Raw genomic sequence first — 25135 nt, 5'->3', positions numbered from 1 at the left:
AAAACTTAAAAAAAAAAAAATTCTAAAACTATTTTATTTTATTAAAATTGTCTATAATTTTTTTCAGTGATGAAAATAGTTTTTACTATAATCACCAAGTAATATTTTCTCACTGGGAGGAAAAAAAACATTAAAAATACAATTCCAGGGACTAAGGAGATGGCTCCATTGGTAAAGGGCCTGCCACACAGGCATGAAACCCTGAGTTCAGATCCTCAGCACTTACATAAAAGGCAGGCATGGCGGCACATGTCTGTAACCTGGCCCTGGAGGGCAGGCACAGGCAGATTCACGGAGCTTATTGGCCAGCCAATCTAGCTAATAAGTGAGTTCCAGTTCAGTGAGGAACACAGTCTCAAAAAATAAGGTGAAGAGCAATTGAGGAAGACACCTGACATTGATCTCTGGCCCCCACGCATGTATACAAACAAATTTGCACAAACACATTTTTAAATAAAAAAAGTAAAATAAAAGAATACACTTTTAAAGTAAAAGCTATGTATTATCCCATCACCACAGGGAAGAATCACTGAGAACATGTTGATTTGGGTGGGTGCTTTTTGTTTCCTTTGTGCAAACCCATGCAACTGAAACCACTAGAACACACATTTTAAGATCTTTTTTTCTTTTTCTTTTTCGACAGGGTCTCCCTGTGGCCCAATGTGGCCTGGAACTCACTATGTAGACCAGGCTGGCCAGACTGGCCACAGTCTCACAGAGATTCATCTTATGCCTCTGGCATGCTAGGATTAAAGGTAAGCACCACCATGTCTGGCTTAACTTCTTTTTAAAAAAATACTTATTTTTATTATTTTTAATTCTGTGTATGTATGCATGCAATTATTTGTCTGTGTGTGGATATGTGCACGTGGGAACAGGTGCCCATGGAGGCCAGAGGCATCAGATCCCCCTGAACCTAGAGTCACAGGTGGTTAGGAACTGTCCAACATGGAGCTGGGAAATGAACTCTGGTCCTTTGCAAAAGCAACCGCTGAGCCTTCTCTCTGGCCCTGAATTTTAAGTTTTGATAGATGTTGCCAAATTATTATACAGTTTATTCTAATTTAAATTCATTAGCATTAGTGAGTGAGAATGATTATTATAGTATCTTCACCAAAATTTTGCTGATTTTGTAGGAAATGGTTGAGTGTGAACTTACAAAAAATAAATATTGGTTGTTGTGGGAAATTATAATTTATCTAAATAATTGCCTTTTTTTGGAACAAATAAGATCAGATAATATTAGGAGCTCTATATGATTATATTCCAGTTTATATCACACTTATTTGCACACTTTTAAGCCAAGGTAAAAATGGTTTAAATATACTTTTGCAAAACTACATTATATTAAATGAAACTCAAAGAATAAGGAATTGTTAGATACCACAGAGCCTCAAGTAAAATGTCCACACAGAGATGAGGGCCACGCCATTTGTAATCTATTTTTTGGTCTATTCTGTTTATTTCCTATTGTGTTCTCAAAAGGGGAAAAAACCCACAGCAAATACACTGAGCACAACACAGGAAAAAGCTGTCAGATCTCACAGTATCCAGAATTTTTTCTTTAGTATTTTACTTAGGCATTCTTCAAAGCTACAACTCATTTGGAGGGATACACAAATGACATAATTCCCAGAAAATCAGAATTACAAAGCTAATCACTTTCACTCACTGCCCTCCTAAGACCCCCCCCCAGTGCTATTTATATTGTTCTTGTTACTTCAAACCTAAAAATTTTAAATAAATTAATTGTGGTCAAATATGTAGTGGGAGCCAGGTGTGGTGGTGCACACTTTTAAACCCAGCACTTGGGATGCAGGGCACCTGGATCATTGTGAGATCAAGGCCAGTCTGGGATGATTTCCATAAAGAGTTCCAGGCCAGCTGGGGCTACAGGGAGACCCTGTCTCAAAAACAAATATTTAGTGGGAATTATATGTAACTGTTGATGTTAAGACTGTGTGACTGCACTGTTGAAGGGGAAGGGAATCACATTTGAGGAATGCTATTGTGGGCTCAGCATTCAGAGTCCACAGTGCTGAGTAGAGTTCTTTTCCGGAGTGAGGAGTGGCACTGCTGGTGTGTGATGTCAGTGTGAAAGGCTACCTCTGGCATCTCTAGATAACTTAGATAGTCCTGAGAGAAGTAGAACAAGAGTGAAGTGGAAATCTGTGGATTGGATTTCGTAAACATCAGGACACATGAGAACAAGTGCCAAATTTTGGAATCTATTACAGTCTGTGAATGTCTTGTGATGCTGTCATTGGTGTTGTCATCTGAAAAACGAAATCCTTTCATACTGAATATATTTCCCAGCCTGTAACTCTTGTGAGCAATCAATGCCGCCATTGTTTCCAGGCCTTTGGGTTAAGAATGCACAAATATCATGATAATGGAGAGTGGAACTCAAACTCTCCTGACATTCAAGGCCTTAGAGAACAGGTCAATCAGCAGCCTTTGAAACCTGAGCTCTTCCCCTATACACAGCATTCCTTCCCTTGACCTTGCCCCAAGCATCCTTAGTGATGGTCAGGCCATCTAGAATGTTCCTCTTACTAATGCTATCTGGAAGTCAGTGTCATCTAAGTGGCACTTCTTCTGTGACATTTCTCTCCCATGAACTCTTCCTTGGTGTCTTCTCTATATCACCCACTATGTTTGTACAGATATTATAGTCAATGAGCTTACATTGGCAAATCATGAGCATCCACAGGCCATAGTTTATATTAGGATTTAACTGCTTGTATTGTGTATTCTGTGGATGAGAACAAATGTGTATTGGATCTGTATCGACCATTATAGTTACATTCACAGTATTTTTCATTATGCTAAAATCCTCTGTGTACTCCTTGGTCATTGTATCCCACCTGCCTGGCTCTGGAAACCACTTGTCTTTGCCGTCTTCATAGACTTTCCTTTTCTGGTATGTCACGTTGTAAAAACTATACAGCACACATCCTTTTCAGATTGGCTTCTGTGTGTGTGTCTGTGTTTGTGTGGGTGGTGTATGCATGTGTATGTGCTTGTGTATGTGTACATGTGTAAGTGTATATGTGGGTGCATGTGGAGGCCAGAGGTTGAAGTTAGGTGTCTTCCTCTATCGCTTTCTCCCCCAAATAGGAATTCACTGATTTGGTAAGACTAGATGACCAGTGAACTCCAGGAATCCACCACTTCCCCAGTGCTGGGACTACAAGCTGCTTTTCACACTGGTGCTGGGGATCTGATCTCTAGTTCTCATGCTTATGCAACACTTTGTCATCTGAACGATCTCCCCAGCCCTCCACATTGGCTTCTTAGTAATATGAGTCTAAAGTTCCTTCATGTCTTTTCAAGACTTGATAGCTCTTTTCATTTTAGTGCTGAATAATAGTCCATTGCCTGGATATAATGCAGTTTATTTGTCCTTCACCTCCTGAAGGATGTCGTATTTCCAGGTTTTGGCAGTTTTGAACAAAGCTGCTGTAAGCATCTGTGTGCAGGGCTTTTTTGTGGACATATATTTTCAGATCCTGTGGCCGTGTCTGTGAGGCATTTTCTTGATTTTTGAATGATGTGGGAGGGCCTGGCCCACTGTGGGTGGTGCCACCCTGGGCAGGTGGTCCTGGGTTATATAAGAAAGCAGGCTGAGTACAAGTTAGAGGAGCAGGGCAGTCAGCAGAGTTCCCCCTGGGATCCCCAGCACTGCAGAAAAGGAAGATACTTCTGCCACTCTGTGGGCTGTCTTCACATTGACACTTTCTTTGACAAAGCAAATGTTAATTTTAATGACGTTGAACATATCTATTAGTTTTTTCATGAGTCGTGCTCTTGGTGTTGTATGTGAAGAGTTCTTACCCATATTCAAGGTTGCCTAGCTTTTCTTAAGTTATCTGCCAAGAGGTTTATAGCTCCGTGTTTTACATTTTGATTTATGAACCATTTGGAGTGAATTTTGTGTAAGGTATAAGGCCTATGTCTAGATTTATTTTCTTTAAAAAAAAAGATTTATTTAGGCCAGGTGTAGTGCCACTTCTAAAGGCAGAAGCAGGTGAATTTCTCTGATTCTGAGCCTGCCTCGTCTACATGGCAAGTTCCAGGCTAGCCTGGTCTCCATAGCAAGTTCCAGGACAGCTGGGGCTACAGGGAGACCCTGTCTCAAACAGCCCCCACCAAGAAAGATTGATTTATTTTTATTTTATATGTATGTTTTGCCTGCGTGTATATGTATATGTACCATCTGTGAGTCTGGTGCCTGAGGAGGTCAGAAGATGGTATCAGATCCCCTGGAACTGGAGTTACAGGCAGTTGTGAGCTGTTATGTGGGTGCCAGGAACCAAACTCAGCTCCTTTGGGAGAACAGCAAGTGCTCTTAACCACTGGGCCATCTCTTTAGCACCCCTTGTGCTTAGAACAGCACAGTTGTGCTGTTAAAGAAATGCTCATTGGGTTAAACCACTGTAATCTAATATCTCATTTCTTACAGAGCTAGAGTTCTTTCCCTGACTAATAGAACTTGGCATCCTTTTAGTACTTAATTTATTTTGTATAATGGGTGATTAAGATGCTTATGTTAAATTGAGGTAAAAATTCAGTGACAAACACTAGGAAAACAGGAAGTACTTCCAGTGCTAGAACACAGTTTGAGATATCTGAGAACATCAGAATCCTCTTTCAACCTCATTTTAAAAAAATATTTTATTTATTATTTTATATGTATGAGTGTATTGCCTTCATGTATGTGAGCGCACCTGTGTCATCCAATGCCGCAGAGGTCAGAGGAGGGCTTTGGATTCCCCTGGAACTGGAGTTAAGGACGGTTCGTAGCCACCATGTGGGTGCTGGGAAACGAGCCCGGGTCCTCTATAAGAGCAGTCAGTGCTCTTAACTGCTGAGCCATCTCTCCAGCCCCATCAACCTCATCTTTTGGGAAGAGGGGGATGGGGAGGACAAAGAGGAGGGGGAGGAGGAGGGGGAAAACCTCTCCTGAATCATTTGCTTTGTAAGTTTAAGTACACAAGTGCTTACACTTTGAAATCAGTTATCAGTTTGTTCTTGTCAAAGAAAAAGGCTGTTTCTCAAACTGACAGTCATTCTGATAAATGGGTTGGCCAGGTTTTCTTCTGGTGATGTGAGCCAGATGGCATAACTGTAAACAAATGACAGCCGGAAGAAAGACACACACTTGGGTCAGATTTTCAAATGAGACATAATTGGTAAATAGAGGCCCTTGGCCAACCACCATTTTCCTGTGTACCTCAGTCATTCATTGCAAAGTGACAGTGTTTTTATTGCTGGTTGAGCTATGTCCTAAAATAGAGATTTATTAGCCCCAGAGCATCCTCAGCTGAAATAAGACTGGGTCATCAGTCCATCAGTTCCAGTTTCAGGATAACTTAGTATGATTGGATATTATATTAGAATACCATAATCTAAAACCTGAAGAATAAGGAACTCCCTGCACAGCCTGCAGGGAACCAGGCCAACCCCAGTGTCTCCTCTCTCCACTTGTTCCTGCTTATACAACCGTAGGCAGGGCTTTGTGAGTGCTGTCATTTTAATGAGTTTCCTGAGCATTGCAATATTTACTTCCTGAGCCTGACAGCCTCTCTCCAGGAAGGAATGTCTCCATTGAGAAGAAACAGCTGTACAGCAAAATTCATGAAAGCAAAATAATACAAATAGAAGCTATCAGGGAATTTATTTATAGAAAATTCACTGCCATGTTTTAGTTGAAAACTTTGGAGAAGGGGAAATGGGTTCGGAACCAGGGTCCATTGAACACTACTCTAGAAAACCATGCTGTGTTGAAAAGCGCAAGGCCTCTGGGCCCACACCAGCCTTGTATTAACATAATCCTTTCATTGAGACCAGTAGTCTATAAAGAGGATTGGAGAGATGGCTCAGTGGTTAAAATTGCAGACTACCCTTGCAGAGGACGGGAGCTCCATTCCCAGCACTCAAGTCAGTGGCTCATAACTACCTGGAACTCTAGCACTGAAAGCATATGCACAATGCCCCCACATATACATAATTAAAAATAATGAAACATACTTAAAAAGAGGGGATAATCATCTTATGGTAATACAGTAGTCCTCCCTTATCCAGTTTTTCTTTCTGCCATAAAAGTACTAAATAGAACATTCTAGAAATATTGGGAGGGGCAGAAATAATGCAAATACATTACTCATGTATGAAATTCTAAAAAATAAGAAAATTATATTAAAAATAATAAAAGAATAATACCATTAAATATTCCAGCAATAAAAAATAAATCATGGTTTAACTCTATGCTACTTGGAGTAGAATGGTAAAAAGTCTCACTATGTCTGTTTTTCTATCACACTCAGGATACGAATTATTCCTTGTCGAGTGTTTCCGCACTGTATCTATCCACCTGTTAGTCACTTAGTAGGCATCTTGGGGAGGCAAGCGATAGCTTTCTATAGGTAGAAAGGGAAAAGGATAGTGTGAGCCGCTCTCAAACATTACAGTGAGAACAAAGACTAGAGTTGGGAGGAAGATTAAGGCAAGGTCTGAGATGGAAGAGTGAATCAGGGAGTGTATCTGGTAGGACATAACCAAGCTTGTCCTGTCATATATTTTTGCCTCTAATTCAACTAATTATAACTAAGGATGGCTGCTAATCAAAGGCTTCTACCCAGATGATCCCATCAACAAAGGGCTGTAATGAGGTAACCAAGAAAGACACAGCTATGTCTTGGTGGTAGGATACAGTTAACTCTGCCGTGGTAAAGCTATAAGCTGATAATGTAAATGTGAGAATAAAATGTAGTTATTATAATTAAGAGCACTTAAGACACCTGCAGTCAGAGGACACTGGTGCTGGCCAAGTAGTAGTTAGCAGATAGTCAAGACCAAAACTAGAGTCAGAGATAGACAAAGGGGACTTCAACTACCTCTGACTGGGTGGGCAGTGTACAGAGCACGGTCGTCTCCTTGGCTGGTCTAGAGGGACATACTAGAGTGTGTGGCTTCCATTGGCTCAGCCATGATAGCACAGAGAATTAACCAGCCTCAATAGAGATTACCTCAGCCTTTGTCATGTTTCTCCAATTGCTCTGTAAAACTACTGGATAAGGAAATAACTGGCTCTTTTGGCTTGGAACCCCCTCCCAGCTCTCCAGATTTTCTCAAAGCATAAGAGTAATGATGCTGCCAGGTGTGGTGGTACATGCCTTTAATCCCAGCACTTGGGAGGTGGAGGCAGAGACAGGCAGATCTCTGTGAGATCAAGACCAGCCTGGTCTACATATTGAGTTACAGGGCACCTGGGGCTACAGGGAAACCCTGTCTCAAAAAAAAAAGAGCCGTGATTTGGCAGTTTGGACATGCCAGCATGAAGACATGAAGTACCTCCTTTGAGTGAAAAGGTGAGAGCATTGCAAGATACTGAGAAAGAGGTAGAAATCATATTCACATAAACTTTATTACAGCACATTATCATTATTCCATTTCATAGTGTCTCATTCATAAATTCAACTTCACAGTTATGTCTATACAAGGAAAACACAGTATCTGTAGTTTGGGTACTTTGCATGGTTTTAGGCATCTGCTGACCGTACTGGAGCATGTTCCCTGCAGATTAGTTGGGACTGCTGTATTCTGAATATCAAACAAATGCATGCCTACCAGCCATCCAGCTCGTGATAGTTGCTTAAGGAAACATTCACTGCCATCCTCTCTCTCTCCCTCCCTCCCTCTCTCTCTCCCTCCCTCCCTCCCTCCCTTTCTACCTTCATTTATTTTTGTGTGTTATGTGTGATTGTGGGGATCAAACCCTGGGCCTTGCACATGGTAGACAAGCACTATAATGCTATAGCACTGAGCTACATTCCAGTGTGCTTTTTGTTGTTGTTCTTGCATTGATGATGTAGAAATTTCTCTTAGAATTGCTTTAGCTTGGGGGTTGGAGAGCTGGCTCAGCAGTTAAAAGCACTGGCTGCTCTTGCAGAGAACTTGAGTTTGAATCCCAGCACTTACATGGTGGCTAACAACCATCCACAATCAAGTTTCAGGAGATCCAAAGTCCTCCTCTGTCCTCTAAGGGCACTGTAAACCATGGGTGCACTTACATACATGCAGGCACATAACATAAAAACAAAAATTTTTTAAAAAGAATTACCTAACAAAGACTCTTCTTTCTTCCCTTTCCCCTCCCCCTTCTCCCCCTCTGCCCCTCGTTGCTCTCCCCTTCTATCCCTCTCTCCCTGTCTCTCCTCTCTCTTCTCTTGGTCTTGTTCTGTAGTCTAGCCTAGCTTCAAACTTACCATGTAGTCCAGGGTAGCCTCGGACTTGCAGTCCACTTTTCTCTGCCTCCCAAGGACTGCATTTATAGGTATGTACCACCTTGCCTACCACTAAAAACCTTCTCAATTTTGAGATGTGTATTAGAAAAATCTGTGTTCTATTTGATGATCTGCAAATCCATGATGCAAGTAAGAGGGTTTCTTCTGAGGAAAGTTGGTGGATGGAGCCCCAGCCGCCTCTGTGATGTGATTGGCATTAGAATTGTTTTTAGCATCAGATGATGCTTTTCTTTATTTTCACTTTTTAATTATAGCTGCCTCTCATGTTCTATAAATTCACACATTCAGCAGAACAATCCCACACCCACAGAAGATCCTGTCTTTGGAGAAAGCTCCTCCGTCCAGCCCTTTCTGTTCACATTTTCTTTGCTCCTGATTCAGCCCTGTGAATCCAGGTTTATATTTAGCCCCCCCACCTGGAGTCTCCATATGTTCCTTCTAAAACATTTCATATTAAGGAACTTCAAATTTTGCTCTCTTAGAGAAACACCAAGTGAACTGACTAGGTAGGTCATGTGTTAGGCTTCTCCACCAGGGGCATCATTAGTGGAGCAGGAATCAGGAAAGACCTCATAGAAAGTTCTCCTGTCACCTTGCTTTCTGCTTTTCTAGAACCCTTGCTGCTGATGACCAGAGAGAGTCAAACATGCTACCAGAGGAGGCTGAGTTTATCTTCCTGGGTGCTCAGCCATTTCCTACCTTTGGCTGCTCTTTGGGTACTGCTCTGTGCTATGGGGTGTGATGGGGAACACCAGAGGTTGGGAAGCACCACAGCATTTGGGAAGTAGGAAGAGACAAGTGAGCTCTTGGCAGAGAGAAGCCATCTTGTCTGGGCATACCAGGGACAGGGCCAAGTTGGAGTTCCCAGCCAAAGCCAATGGCTTTGGTGCCACATATTAGGTCTTTAAATGAGCTGATCCTGGCCATCTCACAGGCCTCAGGCTGCACCTGCCCTCAGGGAAGGCACTCTTTGCTGAAACAGCAGGCTAGTAGATAGGAGGAAACTTCAAAACCAGTGAGAATGGCCCTGGGACCCTTCTCCTGGCCTTTGGAAATCATGCTAGGCTTTGATTCTATCATAGCATAGATATGCTGTAACATTGCCTACTCTGCACCATTCTAGATGGGATATTCAGTGAATGTGATTTTATCTCAGTCAACTTGGCCCTAAACTGTATTTGGTCACCAGTATGATATTGGTCCCTTATTCACAGTTTTGTTTTCTTGTAATCATCAAGAAATACAGTCTCATAGCCTAAACAGTCAATAGCTTCTTGTCTAAACATGGTCTATACCTGAGCATCTTACTGCCCTCCAGGTTAATGAGACACACAAATATCTAGGCTTCTGGTAATCCTTCAGGATTGTTGACTCTACAGTGTCTAATAAGGACAATTTGAATTTAAAAACTCTTATAGAAAAGTGAGTGATAATTTTGTATATTAGAACATTCATTCACTCACATTTATTTAGCATTGTTCATCTAAAAGCTACAGATGTGTTTGCAAACCACACCAGCACACAAGCATGGAAACTTGTCTCAAGTCACCATGTCCACTGCATTGTTTAATGAGAGCATTAGGTGGAGTAACAGTTGTCCAGCAGCTGTGAACAAACGCAATTTCATCTACAAAATGGAAGACCCACGTGTTCCTGCTCATGACACACATTCTTTCAGTGCTGAGCTGAACAGTTGTCTGCTGTCTTCTCCATGTGGAAAGGCACTAAGAAGCTGCTGAATTTAGGAAAGATGGTGGTCAGCATTGTTAGAGCAGAACTCTATACAGGGTTCTTGCATGGCACTAACTGGAGCTTGATTCTTTCTGGCTTCTTGATTATCTTTAGGATAACTCTTTGACTGCATGTTGGTCAGCCTTAGCCATGGGACCACCCAGCATCTGCCATGCAGAGCAGTTAGGTAGTGATCATGTGGAAGCGCCCATCTTGTAGGTGGAAGCTGTTGAGGAGTCTGGGTGTTCTCCATGATTCAGTCCTGACCCTCATCTTCAGGCTTATCTTGCCCAGGTCCATCTTGTTTGAGTAGATCTGTTGACAGCTTCTTTTTCCTGCCTAAGTGCTCACACATTGTGATCCCTTGCTTATAGTGCCTTCCTGGGACAGCTGTTTCTTCTCAGTTCAAGTTGTTTTTTTTTTTTAATTTTCATTTTATGTGTATGAGTGTATTGCCTGTATGTATGTAAGTGCATCCATGTCCTGCGATGCGCAGAGGTCAGAAGAGGGCTTTGGATTCCCCTGGAACTGGAGTCAAGGACGGTTTGTAGCCGCCATGTGGGTGCTGGGAATTGAACCCGGGTCTTCTGCAAGAGCAGTCAGTGCTCTTAACCGCTGAGCCATCTCTCCAGCCCCTAAATTTTTATTTAAATGTTACCTCCTTAGAGTGCTCTCGTATTTCCCACTGAAGTATTCTCTGTGTTAGTGAAGGTGGAATAGACCATGCTTCTACAGTGAATGAACTCCCAAATTGAAGTGACATGGCAAAGGTTTATTTCTTGCTTAGGCCAGAGTCCAGTCTGAGTTGAGCAGCTACCTTCCAAGCAGTGCCCCAGGCACCTAGCTCCTCCACTTTGCCCCTCTGAGGTGCAGATAGGAAGAGGTTTTCAGGCTAGGACCTTATTCCCCACTCTCCTGCGGTCAGGACCCAAACATTTGATGGGAATTACTCTTTTTTTTTTTAACCTAGATTATTGTACTTAATTCTTATAGTGAGTCTATGAGGAAATTGGTAATATGCTCATTTTAGCTACAGAACTTTGAGGCTTAGACTAGTGACTCACCCAAGGTCACAGAGTTAAAAGCTGAGATTAGAAGGTAGGGCACCAAGGCATTCTGAACTCATCCTTAGGATTGAAACATACCAAGTAGGTACTTATAGTCAGTGTTAGGAGCTCAAGAGTTTTATAAGTATACCATTTATTCCCTGAATAATAATAGGTTAGACAGAGAAGATAATTTCAAATTTTATTTATGGGTGTTTTGCCTGTATATATGTAAGTGTACCCATGTCATGTGTTCTAGTTTGTTTCTCCATTGCTGTGACAAAACTTGGGGAGGAAAGGGTTTATTAGGCTTATTTACATCTCTCAGGTCACAGTTCATCAGGGAGCCCAAGGTAGGAACTCAGGGCAGGAACCTGGAGGATGGAGCTGGAGCACAGGCCATGGAGGAATGCTGCTTACTCACTTGCTCCTCTGGCCCCCTGCTCAGCCTGCTTTCTTATGCAACACAAGCCCACCTGCCCAGGGGTAGCACCACTCACAGTGGGCTGGGCCCTCCTACATCACTTAACAATCAAGAAGATGCCCCACAGACATGGCCACAGGCCAGTCCAATGAAGGCAATTCCTCAACTCAGGTGTGTCAAGTTGACACTAAAGCAACCCAGCACAGCATGCAATGCCCATAGGGGTCAGAAGAGAGCAATGGATCTCCTGGAACTGGAGTTATAAATGGTTGATTGCTGCCATGTAGGTGCTGGGAACAGAACCTGAGCCCTCTGCAAGAGCAGTCAGTGCCCTTAACCACTAAATGAGCTCTCTAGTCCCCAGAGAAGATAGTTTTCCTAAGAAGGCTAGGAGAGTTCAGAACAGTGTTCAGATGTGACCTGCAGATTCTGGGGAGCAGGGAGCCCTGACACCTTTCTAGGAGATCTGTAAGATAAAGACTTTTAAAAAATACTATTTTTGTTTTATGTGTATGGGTATTTTGCCCTCATGTATGTAAGTACACCAAGTGTGTGCATTGCCCTGCAAAGGCCAGAAGAAGGTGTTGGATTTTCTGGAACTGGAGTTACAGATGACCATTAGCTGTCATGTGGGTGCTAGGAATCAACATGGGTCCTCTGGAAGAGCAGTAAGCGTTCCTAACCACTGAGCCACCTCTCTAGCCCCAAGCCAGAGCCATTTTTATAATACTAAGGTGGTATCTGCCCTTGTCATTCTCATTCTCTCATGAGTTCATTGTGGAGTTTTCCAGATGCTTCCTGATAGGCGATGATGTCACTGCTGTGATGTTAATATGGAATGGACATATGGTTGTAAACTGTGTGTGTGTGTGTGTGTGTGTGTGTGTGTGTGTAGGCATGTGAGTGTGCAGGTGTGCATCCGCACTAGCAAGTGCAAAGGCCAGAGTAGGATGTAAGTTGTCTTCCTCTCTTTCATTTTTAGGAAAGTGAAGAAGTTGATCTTTGCAGGATTTAAATTCAGATACTGAATCCATGTACTTGAACACCATCCTGTGCAGGTTTTCAGTATAAAACTGAAGTTTAAACAAATCCATAGTTTACAAGTCTTTTCACTCAAATGTTGTCCTTTGTCTTTGCAGCTTTAGTTACTGGCTATTGTGGGTTGAATTGTCTCCCTGCCTCTTAAAGATATGTTGAATTCCTAAGCACCCAGAATTGTGAATGTGACATTATTTGCTGTAAGTTGAAAATACTTTAAGTAAAAAATGCATTGAGCCGGGCATTGTGGCGCATGCCTTTAGGCCCAACACTCGGAAGGCAGAGGCAGGCAGATTTCTGTGAGTTTGAGGCCAGCCTGGTTTACACAGTGAGTTCCAGGCCAGCTGGGATTACAGGGAGACCCTGTCTCAAAAAGACAAAAAACAAAACAAAACAACAACAAAAAAAGGCATTGAAAGGCTGGCATGATGGTACAGGCCTGTAATCCCAGCAGGAGGATTCAAGGTTAGCCTGGACTACAGAGTGAGTCTAAGGCAACTTGGTGAGCCCCTGTCTCATGATAAAGTAAAAAGAAGACTGGGTTGGGGGTCGTGGCACATGCCTTTAGTCCCAGCACTCAGGAGGTAGAAGCAGGCAGATCTCTGTGAGTTCAAGGCCAGCCTGACCTACATAGCAAATTCCAGGCCAGCTGGGGCTACAGGGAAACCCTGTCTCAAAAGAAAAAAAAAAAAAAAAAAAAGGCTTGCATACAGCTCAGAGGTAGAACACTTGCACTTAACCTTAACCTTGCATTAATGAGGCCATGGGTCAATCCCCAGTACCAGGAAAAGGCACCCCAGGATAAGGCATTGGCAATAGACCAAGGAAATGATTTCACCCAAGTCTAGCTTAGTGAACCAGTGAGTTTACCTGGGTTACTTTCAGGAGTGAAAAATTACTTACAGGGTGAAGAGTTGCTTTCAGGAGTATGGATTGTTCAAAGACATCTGCATCACTGAAAAGCCCACCCCAGCCTGGGAGATGATTCAGAGAAACTGCATCTCTGCAATTCACTGCTCAGCTTGAAGACAGCCCTGAAGACTCTCCTCTCCTGGGTGCTTCTTACTGCTTATAGAACCTGGGGAAGGGATTCTTGTGAATCTTTTAAATTTCAGGAGCTTCCTGAGCCCTTGAAAGCTTTATTTACTTCTTGAGTTTTAATGAACCCACACCCACACCCCAGGGAATGTTTCAGTTTGGAGGAAATAACTACATAGTATCTGGATTATGAACTTATTTTAACCGTCTAGTTTTAGAGTAAGGTCATTAAGAATCTTAAAACATAATAGTGATATATTGCCTTGGATATTTTTTGGTATAAGGTAAAGCGTGAAATATACAGGGGTTCTTGAATTTGACACAGTAAACTTGAAGGCAGTGAGCCCTTGAAAAAGCATGGCTGTAAGGATGATGTACAGGCACAAAGAGAGGGGAAAGCCTGGAGATGAGGGGTTCAGTGGTTGTTAGACCACAGAAGGTGACCTGGAAGGGGTGACCTGGTGTCCTGGTTTGTTTCTTCATTGCTGTGACAAACTGTTCTGACCAATACCAACTTGGGGAGGAAAGGGTTCATTCAGCTTACATCTCCCAGGTCGAAATTCATCAGGGAGCCCAAGGTAGGAACTCAGGGCAGGAACCTGGAGGCAGGAGCTGGAGCACAGGCCATGGAGGAAAGCTGCTTACTGGCTTGCTCCCCTGGCCCCTGCTTAGCCTGCTTTCTTATGCAAAAAAAGCCCACCTGGCCCGGGGGGGGGCCACCCAAAGCGGGCTGGGCCCTCCCACATCACTCATCAAGAAGATGCCCCTCAGACATGGATGGCCACAGGCCAGTCCAATAGAGGAAACCCCAATTAGGGCTCCCTCAACCCACGTGTGTCAAGTTGACACAGAAAACTATCCAGCTGGGGAGGCAGAGTACTGGACCAATGGTCTGCCAACACCTTGTGATGCTCTGCTGAGGACATGCTCTGCAGGCCATCATAGAGCAGTACTGGTCTGGCTGTCCCTGACTGCTGATTCTGACACAGAGACAGAAACTAAGTGGCCAGGCTAGAAGTGGATAGCTTTGGTTGTCAACTTGACACACCTGGGTTGAGGGAACCTCAATTGGGGAATTTCCTCCATTGGCTTGAACTGTGGCCACATCTGTGGTGCATTTTCTTGATTTCTGAGTGATCTGGGAGCGCCAGGCCCACTATGGGCGGTGCCACCCCTGGGCAGGTTATTTTGTATTATATAAAAAAGCAGGCTGAGGGCTGGAGAGATGGTTCAGTGGTTAAGAACACTGGTTGTTCTTGCAGAAGACCTGGGTTTGAATCCCAGCACCCACATGGCAGCTAACAACTGTTCTAACTCCAGTTCCAGGGGACCCGACAGCCTCTTCTGCCCTCTGGGCATTGCATGACACAGGTGCACTTACCTACATGCAGGCAATACACCCATACACATAAAATTAAAAAAATAATAAATAAAATATTTAAAAAAAAAGCAGGCTGAGCATGGGCCAGGCGAGCAAGCCAGTAAACAGTGTTCCTCCATGGCCTGTGCTCCAGCTCCTGCCTCCAGGTTCCTGCCCTGAGTTCCTACCTTGGGCTCCCTGATGAACTGTGACCTGGGAGATGTAAGATAAAATAAATCCTTTCCTCCCCAAGTTGGTATTGATCAGAGTGTTTTGTCACAGCAGTGGAGAAACAAACTAGAACAGATGGACGGGCTCAGGGAAGCCCAAGAAGATTGTGCTATGCATGAAGTTCAGACAAATAAGCCCAAAGTTGGGAGATGACTTAAGTTCTTCACAGGGTCTTTGAGGATTCCACAAGCCAGGGCTGTGGAAGGTGCCAACGTAAAGGGAGATGGAAACTCTGGGCTGCTTTCCTGGGGATGATTCTGTGAAGATGCCCATTGAGGGCAGAGGCATATTGGTCATCACAGCCACCTGGGATGGCACACACAGTCACTAAGCAAATGAAAAATTCGGACACTGAAAGGGAAAAAGGGGTGAATGTGAATCCTGTCACAGTCCTGTTACTGTGGGGAAGAAAGCTAGCACCACAGCCAAGAGTGAGACAGGAAGGGGAAGCTAACATGTAGGAAGTGCTGTTGTATGCTGGGTCCTCTTCTAAGCTCTTTGAGTGTGTGCTAATCACCTATGCCTCACAAGCCTGAGGGGCCAGGTACTGTCCCCACTTTGCAGATGAAGAAAATGAGACACAGAAATGCTAATTCATCAGGCAAGGCTGTACAATGAGACAAAGACAGCTAGTTGTATAGCTGCAAACTTGTCTCCTTGATTCTTGTTGTTGGTCTGGGTTATGAGCAGTGTACCTGTAGTGGCAATGGCTTTCCCTATGTTGCAAGATGAATCTCATCATCAACCCTGCTTTACAGAGCAAGAAACAAGCTTGAGGAGTTTGAGTGACTCCATCAAGCTTGTGTTGTCAGAGAATAAAGTTCAAGTCCTACAACATCATCTTCCAAGTTCTTTCCATTGCACTGCTGTAGCTGCCCTGCACAGGACTTGGCCTGTTTTAAGTGCTACCTTTGAACAAGCTGAATTCAAATTACAGTAAAATAGCTAAGTAAGTAAGGATATAGGAAAAAACAAAAAGCAGGCTTACTGAGAAGCAGCAGCAGTCTAGGGGAAACCTAGAGGCAGAGTGGAGGAAGTGGGAGATGGGTAAGACAAAAGACAGGCATCCCGGATGCCCCCAGAAGCAAGGTGTACAGTCAGAAGAACCTCTGTAGCGCTGTGGTAAAGGCTAAGGGAAGGGAAGGGGCAAGATCTGGTGGCTGCCTGGGCTTGGGTCAATGGCACAAAGAAAACATCTCAGCAGGTGTAGAGAGCAGAAGGTAGATTGCAGGTAGAGGACCAGGCTATGAGAACTCAGATGCAGCAAAGCCTGAGGCATTTAAAATTCTGACCCTGTTGGGAAGGGAAAAGATAACATGGTGAAAAGAAGGCTGAGAAATAGCTGGAAAGCCTTAAAGGAACAGGAAACAAGTTGGTAGTGGGCTTCCTCAGGACCAGGGAGGGGACAGGACACAGAGGCCATTAGTGCTTGTGGCAGGGAGAGGTAGGGTGCACTTCTTTATCCTAGGAGGGATGGAAGGATGTAGCAGAGCTCGTACTTCCGTGACGTCTGTACGGAGCCCTTCGTAACTACAGCCATTGCTGACTGTGTGATAGGAGCCGGGTGTCTTCCCAACACATATTCATGTGTTAGGACCAGGCTGTTTTGGTGGATATGATGGCCAGTTCGTATCACCAAATCATGTATGAGGAACTTGTCAAGTGTTTCTGTTCTGTCTGTGACTTCCTGAAAAGGATCACAAATCATCCAATCATCAGGTTGCATGCATTAGGTACTTGAGCCACACTGAGCAAAAAAGAGAACTTTATCCCATTGGTATTCATACCTGGGTGCCCAGGGGGTCCAGGAGTCCAAGTGCATTGAGAAAGGGCTCAGAACTAGCGACTCTGTGGAGCCTGGCAGCTTTGCCCAGGTTTCTGTGGGCATCTGCTTCTACTTTGCACAGCACTTTGATGACAGCCCACACAGGCATGACTTTGGACCTTCTTTGTCCAGGGGATCAGCCAGACTGGGTGTATTAGGATCATTCTCTTCTGCAGAGAATAACAGCAAAAAGCATCTCAAAGGGATTAAGCTAATTAGGGAATTTAATGGCTCACATAATGGAAAATTCTGGACCAGCTGGATCCAGGTGGTCAGAGGGCACTGTCAGAGGCAGCCTCTCCCTTCACCGGGCCATTCATTTCTCTGCTGGTTCAATTCTCTTGGGACCAGTCAACCAACCCGTTGGACCACTTCATGCTTTTCCCCTTCCCTAACAGGCTGTTTCTCAAAGGGTGCCAAGGAGCCTTAGGGCTGATCAGACCTAGCTTTGGCCACATGTGTCCTTCTAAGGCATGTTCAGACAGGAGTGTGCGCTACTACGACATCCCTGGTACCAGAGCTGGAGCTAAGGATAGCCCACTCCAAATTACGTAATAATGACAGGAGCTGCTGTATATGGTGTGCTGTCTGTTGGATAACCATTATGCCTTCTTATTTTCTAATTTGATCATTCTATTGCCCTTATTTTATGGATGGGAAAGTTGAGACACAAGCCCCCAGAGCTAATACAGTCGCCAACTTATGATGCCTTAACCTTATAACAGTGTAAAGATGTCATGCATTTAATGGGAGCTATACTTTGAATTTGGTGCGTTTCCCAGGCTTGTATATATGCAGCATGATCCTCCCTTGAGATGCTGGTCAGGGCAGTGAGCTGCAGCTTCCAGTCAGCTGCATGATCACAAGGACAAACAACAGACTCTCTTCAGCCTTCTGTGTTGCTAAGCTATGGTGCTTGTTAGGTTTGATGTATTCTGTACATTTTCAACTTACGATATTTTCCAAACATACAGTGGATTTATCTAGACGTAACCATTTTGTAAGCAGAGGAGCATTTGTAAATTGCAGAGCTGGGAGCTGACTCAGAACTTGGCCTCAGAAGCTGGGATTTTGACCATTAACAGAACTGCTACCAGGAAAATGGGAAATAGATGCTGGGCAGTCAACAACTTTCTATAGTTACTCTGATTTCTCAGAATTATTTACCCAGCCTGGGGTTGTGTATCCAGTTGGTAAGGAGACGAGCAAGGGATCAAGTTGAACCAAGGTGACTGCTTCCTCAGTAACCGCAAACATGGATCAGTTCCAGAAAGCAGGAAGGACATGAATCTTCCGTCAAGTGTGGTATGATGGGAGAAGGTAAATTCTGTCGCATAGATAAAAGTCAAAAGTTGATGCAGGGCTAGGGAGATGATAAATCACTTGCCATGTAAGCATGAGGAACTGAATTTGAATCCTCAGAGCCCACTAAAGCCAGATGTGGTGGCATGTGTTTACAATCCCAGTGCTCCTATAGTAAGATGGGAGGCAGAGACAGGAGAGTCCCCAGAAGCTTGTGGGACAGCTAGCCTGTCACAGGCAGCAGTGAACAAGACCCTGTCTCACATAAGGTGGAAGATGAGGACCAACACCCAAGGTTGTCCTCTGACCTTCACAAGGGGGCCACATGTTCTTAAACAATATTCTCTCTCTCCCATGTGTGCGTGCACACACACATTCTTTTAAGAGAAAAACAAAACTGTTGCAATGGAAAGGGAACTATTCCTCTCTGAAGGTTTAATAATTGTGTCTGTGAAATGAATTGACAGTAGACATATTAACAGAAGAAAAGGTATACAACTGTATTATGTAATGCAGGAATCAGAGTAAGGAGAGGGAGTACCCTTAAGCCTAGTGAGTTGTGGAAGCTTAAGGAAGATCCTGGGCTACAGGAAGCAACAGGAGCATGGGGTTTCTTGATGTACTGAAAGTTGTCTCGAGAAGTTCCTATGAGAAGAGTAGGCTCCAGAGGAACCTGAGACAGAGTTTATCTGGGAAGACAGTGACCTCCTGTGTTTCTTCCTGCAATTCCCTTTTCTCTGGTTGAGGAGCTTCCCAGGAGAGAGAGTCTATGACCATAGTTTTCTTTTCTGGAGTATCTGCTCAAAGAGATGAAGGAAAATCAGAGAAAGGCCCTCCAGCAGCTGCCTCTACCCCAGCATCCCCAGGCTTCACACCTGAGAGCAATCATCCCTCAACTCCTTCACTGGCAACTAAAAGCCTATCGTTTGCATTGTAGCTAATTTCTCCTCCTCACAGAGACTGCGCAAGGAGATGTACAGGAAGGCCACACATCTGCTGATACCAGGCACATTCCCTTTCTGGCTGCCATGGCCCAGGAGACAGCCAAAGAAAGGAACTCAGGCCACATTTCTAGAAGCAAAAAGCAGAATTCTAGGAATTGTTATAATTAAAGTCCAGTTTAGAATCACTACCAGATAATGCAAAAAACAAATCTACCCTTTTGCATATCCCCAACAAGGCTGTTAGTGAGAGCAGGCATGTTGGCTCACACACACAATCCCAGCATCAGGGAGTTGAGACAGGATTGCCACAGTTCAAGGCAAGGCAGGACTATAGACTGGGAGCCGTTTAAAACAAAAGTCAAAACCCAAGAAAAACTAAAACCCAACCAACCAAAGAGATTGTCAGTAAGGGCCCTCTCAGTTCTTCGAACTACAGCTTGATGAAGGTGTTGAGTCATCTTCAGCTGATGCTGACACTGGGAGTAGAGAGGATAATGAAATTCTTAGAAGCCTGGCAGCTCCAAAAAGAATCCCTACTTTGCTGAACAGCTCAACATTCATACTAAAACATTGTACCTCATTTCTGAAGCCTCCTGGCTTGCTCACACCTGTGTTCTGCCAGCTTCTAAGTAAAACTGTAACAACCCCCAAATCTCCAGTGTTAAAACAAAGGCAAGCTTTCTCACTCCCTGGTGCTAATTCCTAATGTAAGACTTGCAGTCCTGGAGCAGTGGGCAAGAGCACCCGTTCTTGTTCAGAGGTTGCAAATGCCCCTTCCACCTTTGTTCTACTAATTGAGCAATTCATATGGCCAAGTATGATCCAAGGGGGTGGGGAGCATCCGTTTGGATGGGGCATAGACACAGGCCTGGAGAAGGCTGAGCAGTTTAAATAATACATCATTACCACACGCCCAATTTTTTCAAAGATTAAACTTTATTTTTCAATATCCAGAGCAACACTGGTTGGTTTATTTTGCTAAAATATGAACTCTGTTCATGTCTACACAACTATGTAAGTTTTATGTTGCTAAATATGTGTGTGTATTTTCTGAGCAGGTTGGTAATAATTATAACACTGGGAGGCTGAGGAAAAGGTCTTTTTTAGGTAAACTAAGTAAATGTAATGCTGCAGCATATGTCCTAAGTTATGCAGAGTGCTGGAGAAGTCCGGAAAGTTTTCAAGTCATACACACGCATACACGCATACACACACACACACACACACACAAAAAAAAAAAAAAAAAAAAAAACTGAAAAAGATGGAGAACAGAGAATCCAATGGGCAGCCAGATTCCAGGGAGGTCAACCCATTTGGTGTCAGAAGCAAGACTGAAATTTTAAATGTTTCTCTGGTCTCAAAGCGCACATTTTTTCTTGGGTCTAGCATTGACTCCTCAAAGGAAAGAAATGAGAAAAAAAATTCTGGGAAGAAAGGTAGTTTTTTCTTTTGATTAACATGCAATCATTTCTATTAATGGGGTAGTACAACATTTTTACATGTGCATATACTGCTCGCAGATTGAGTTAGGGCAATTAACATCTTTCCCTATGGGGAAAAAAAAAGGGCGACTTAAAATTATAAAAAAGGAGCTGGGCGTGCTGGCGCACGCCTTTAATCTCAGCCCTCGGGACGGAGAGGCAGGCGGATCATTGTGAGTTCAAGGCCACCCTGGTCTACATAGTTCCAGGTCAGCTGGGGCTACAGGGAGACCCTGTCTCAAAAACGGGAAAAAAAAAAAAAAAGTGGAGCTGCAGAAGCAGCACAAGGCCATGGCGCAGGTAAGGAGGAAAAGACCTATCAAAGAGAAAAACGGAGAGAAAACCCAAATGAAAATTACAGGCAGGGTTCATAATAGTCTTCACATCACAGTTCACCTCAAGCCACCTGTCCCTGGCCCTCTGCTGGCTGGTCCAGGAAATGCAAGTCAGGGTATGCCCCCTGCCAGGCAGTTTCCCCAGGAGCAGCACCAACTCACAGCTGGGGCTCACCACCAGGAGAGTCGCGGTAGCGGTGTCCGGGGATCCGGGCATTGCAGCAGAGGCTGAGGAACACCAGGAGGGGAGGGGGCTGGAGGTCGGGGCCTGGGAAGTAAAGTTCCAAGAGGACGTCTTCCTGGGACGCTCAGTCTGGCTGCAGAAACTGCGGGCCTGGAACCGTACCGCTCACGCGGCAAGCTGGGTGTCCCGGAATAGGGACGGAAGGGGCACCCCGGCTTCGGCAACACCCGGGACTTGGGTGCCTTGGTAAAGAAACGCTCTGTGGTGACTTTCCCACTCGGGTGCCGCCAAACTGGCAACGACCCCGCACGGCCTTGGGATCCACTTTCTCCACCCATTAACTGACGACTTTTAAAACTAAAATAAAAAATGCACAAACGAGAAGGGTGCGTAAGAGTACATCTGCAGCAAGGCGGTGGCGTCTTCCCCGCCGGTCTCGGCAGCGCAGCCCCCCCCCCCCCCATTCTCCAGCCCTTGGCCTCTGGCTGTCCCCGTCGGGCACCGCCTGCTGAGGCAACCGGCGCGGGCAGGTCCGGACACCGCACAACCCACGGCGGCCCCACCCTGGAACTCCAGGCCCTAGACTGCCGGAAGCACGTGTCTCCGGGCGGGAGGGGAGGAGCATCGGAAACGCGTGTCCCTCCCCGCCGGGCCCGCCTCCACCCGCCGTCTGCCAATCCTGCTCATCAAGGCGGAGCTCGCCTCAGCCAACCAGTGTAGAGCTGATGCGCATGCGCCACCCCACCCCCAAGCCGTGAGTACTTGTGACTGCTGCTCTTGGCGGTAGCTTGGGCATAGTGTCTGCTCCATCCTTCCGCTTCCCGCATCCGCGGGTCCCCATAGGCATGTGGACCGCCCAGTTAGGTCCAGCTCCCGCCCCTGCATGGTTTCTGGGGCGAACGGGGAGGAAGGCACAGCTGCGGGCCCCGAGGAGCTGAGCTTCCGCACCTCTCAGGCTCCTAAGCCCTGGCTTCGAGTGCACCTGGATCCCGCGGCCGCGCTTTCCCCCTCCAGCGGCGCGGAGTCCACGAGTGTCGTCGAATTCCAGCCTCCAGTCCATCGTAGCGAGCCGGCCGGGGTATAAAGGCAGGGAAAACCGATATAAGATCCAAGTGTAGATGCCGCTCCTTTGGCCCCGCCCAACGTGGCGATATAGGTGGGAGGACCAGAGCAGAAGCTGGAACCCCGCAGCCCGGAGCTGCTCTCCAGGCGAGTCCCGGAAGTCCAGCGGCCCTGGTCACTGTTGCTTTGTGCACATGAGTACATGGAGTTGGAGCATTCTAGGTGTTTTAGCCCAAAGATGACACGAACTCGGAGCTAAATTCACATCCAGTGATTTGGAGGAAGCACTTTACTAAAGGAATTGTGCTTCTGTCTGTGGTCTTTTTTTTTTTTTTTTTTTTTTTCTTATTTTGAATTTGTGGAACAGCCTTAACGATCATTTGAAATACAACTTCTGACTTGTGTGTCACTCGGGATTCTTTTGTATGACAGGTCTCAGCAGGGGACTAGACTCAGGAGAAATGGCCCTGGTACCCTATGAGGAGACAGGGGCAGTGGGGCTCCAGAAGTTCCACAAGTCTCTTGCCACCTTCTCTTTTGCAAACCACACCATCCAGATCCGGCAGGACTGGAGGCAACTGGGAGTCGCTGCAGTGGTTTGGGATGCGGTAAGTCAGTCCTGGAGGGTCTCTGAAAACATCCACAATTGTAAGACGACTTATTTTAGAAAGTCAACAGCTTTATTCAGACTTAAATGTGCCCTCCACCCATGTAAAGTATACAAATGCACTTTTTAAAAAAAGTATATTCATTGTAATATACCCATCTCTACCTCAATTTAAGTTTTCTCATCATTACTCCCCCCTCCCCCATCTCCTCCCCTACTAGTCATTCCCTTTGTCTCCTTAAATACATTGCGTTTTGAAAGCTGAGGGAAGTGAAATGACTTACCAGTATTTATTTGCCCAGTGAAAAACAAATTACTGAAGGGAAAGCAGGAGCTTGTATGCATTGGACGCAAGGTATGTTAGCCTTTTAAAAATGCTGCACAAAGAAAAGGTAGAGACAAAGCCAAAAATGAACATCATATGTTTTCAGTTTGCCACATAGTTGCAAATTGATAGTTGCTTTTCTACTTCTGATGGCCACTTTCTGTCCTCAGCATCTATCACCACACATCCAGGATGAGAGGGGACATACTCACTCAGTTCATGCAGAATAAATGATTGGCATAAAGATAAGTTTATAGTCATGACATTGTATAAGAGATGGGGACAAACATTTAGTAATAAAAAACATTAGTATATTCTAACGTACTAGTAACTACAGAAAACTTTCCATAAGCAGTAAAGATAAATAATGATGAGGGATGGGTTGCCTCATAGATAGATGCTCACCAAGGTCTGTCAATTATATACTGTTATATAGCTTTGAAAAAGCCATATTAGAGTAAAAATTACGGGATTCTAAGCAAATGCTTACTCAACATATGAAGTTCCAAAACTTTGGCCAAAACCTGCTTCTGATACCCAAAACATGATGAGGTCCCTGGGGGGCTGGGGTGGAGGAGGTGACTGCAGGGGAGTGAGTCAGCAACACAATTCAGGAAGCCTTGAGCATTACAATGCTTTTCCTTCTAGGTGAAGTTGTGCCTTGCTGACCTGAGCTTGGCTCAGGAACTGGGCATTGCCTTGAAGAAAAGCAGAGCTCATTCAAATCAATTCTTCCAGAATAGCTTTGTAAACCCCAATGTGATTGGGGGTTTCAGATTTAGCAGGCCCCTAGCTAGCTTTTATTGCACACAGGGGCTTTGAGCACACTGTACTTGGGTTTATTCTGAAGGTTACCTTGTAGCAGCAGCTAAGTTCTCTGAGCTGGGAACTGCACTTTGCAGCTGGGGAGGGAGGGTGTGTGTGTGTGTGTGTGTGTGTGTGTGTGTGTGTGTGTGTGTGTGTGTGTAGGTTTTGACCTCTTCCTGCCTGTGTGTAGCCATCCTGAAGTCTTACAGCCTTTCAAGAACTTGCTGACCTTAATCCTAATTACACCGTGTTTTGACTCAGGCTATCGTTCTTTCCACATATCTGGAGATGGGTGCTGTGGAGCTCAGGGGATGCTCTGCTGTGGAGCTGGGTGCTGGCACAGGGCTGGTGGGCATAGTCGCTGCCCTGCTGGGTGAGTATAATGTGCTGACTCACTCCCTAGTGAGCAGAACTAATTGAGGTACTTTTGTTGTTTCCTTAGCATGAAACACATTGTTGGGTTTCCCCTTACTGGGTTAATTTCTTTTTCTTTTTAAAAGTTTTATTTTATGTGTATGAGTGCTTTTACCTGCATGTATATTAGTGCACCATGTGCATGCAGTGTCTGAGGAGGTCAGGAGAGGGTGTCTGATCCTCTGGAACTGAAGTTTTGAAGGGTTGTTAGCTATCCTGTGGGTGCTAGGAACTGAACCCAGGTCCTCTGGATGAGCAGCAAGTGCTCTTAACCACTGAGCCATCTCTCCACTCCCCGGGAGTTCATTTCTTTCTTCAGTGCTGATGAGTTGTGGGCCAGCTGCTGGTACCCTCTGCTCCTGAACTGACAGTAATTTCTCCTTCTCTCATCCTGTTATTTATACTTCTGCTGAGAGATTGCCTTGTTCCTTTTGATTTTGCCAAAAATGGGACCTTAGGTAACTTTGATTTTTTTAATTATTTTAATAACCATATAATTAGAAGAAGCATTTCATGACAACAGCATTGACATATTCAGTAACAATTTCCAGAGCTAGATGCATCTCTTTCAAAATTGGCTGTAAATTGTTAGGTTTACAGTTGAATTATTACAGTTATACAATATTGTACTCAGTATAAACCCTATAAGACATAAATTAAATGATGTTTTAA

At 44.7% G+C, this 25135-nt stretch overlaps 1 protein-coding gene across 6 annotated transcripts in view; it reads left to right on the top strand.

Moving 5' to 3' along the window:
- The first annotated feature begins 720 nt into the window (after positions 1–720).
- Mettl21a (methyltransferase like 21A) overlaps positions 721–25135 on the top strand; it is a 40042-nt gene continuing 15627 nt past the window's right edge. For 2 of the 6 annotated variants that reach the window (XM_008846194.3, XM_029569947.1), the window contains exons 1-3: positions 22327–22457; positions 22743–22918; positions 24311–24422. In XM_008846194.3, the coding sequence (XP_008844416.1) occupies positions 22367–22457; positions 22743–22918; positions 24311–24422 (379 nt within the window). In that variant the 5' untranslated portion in view covers positions 22327–22366. Of the gene's footprint in view, positions 756–21796; positions 22003–22326; positions 22458–22494; positions 22622–22742; positions 22919–24310; positions 24423–25135 lie in introns of those variants that run through there. The other 4 variants (XM_029569946.1, XM_008846195.3, XM_029569944.1 and 1 more) reach the window with 4 other exon arrangements.

The sequence above is a fragment of the Nannospalax galili genome, unplaced genomic scaffold (genome assembly GCF_000622305.1).
Source record: "Nannospalax galili isolate Female #2095 unplaced genomic scaffold, S.galili_v1.0 scaffold281, whole genome shotgun sequence".
Lineage (NCBI taxonomy): Eukaryota > Metazoa > Chordata > Mammalia > Rodentia > Spalacidae > Nannospalax > Nannospalax galili.
The sequence above is the reverse complement of the archived record's forward strand: the minus strand, read 5'-3'. Positions and strand labels throughout refer to the sequence as shown.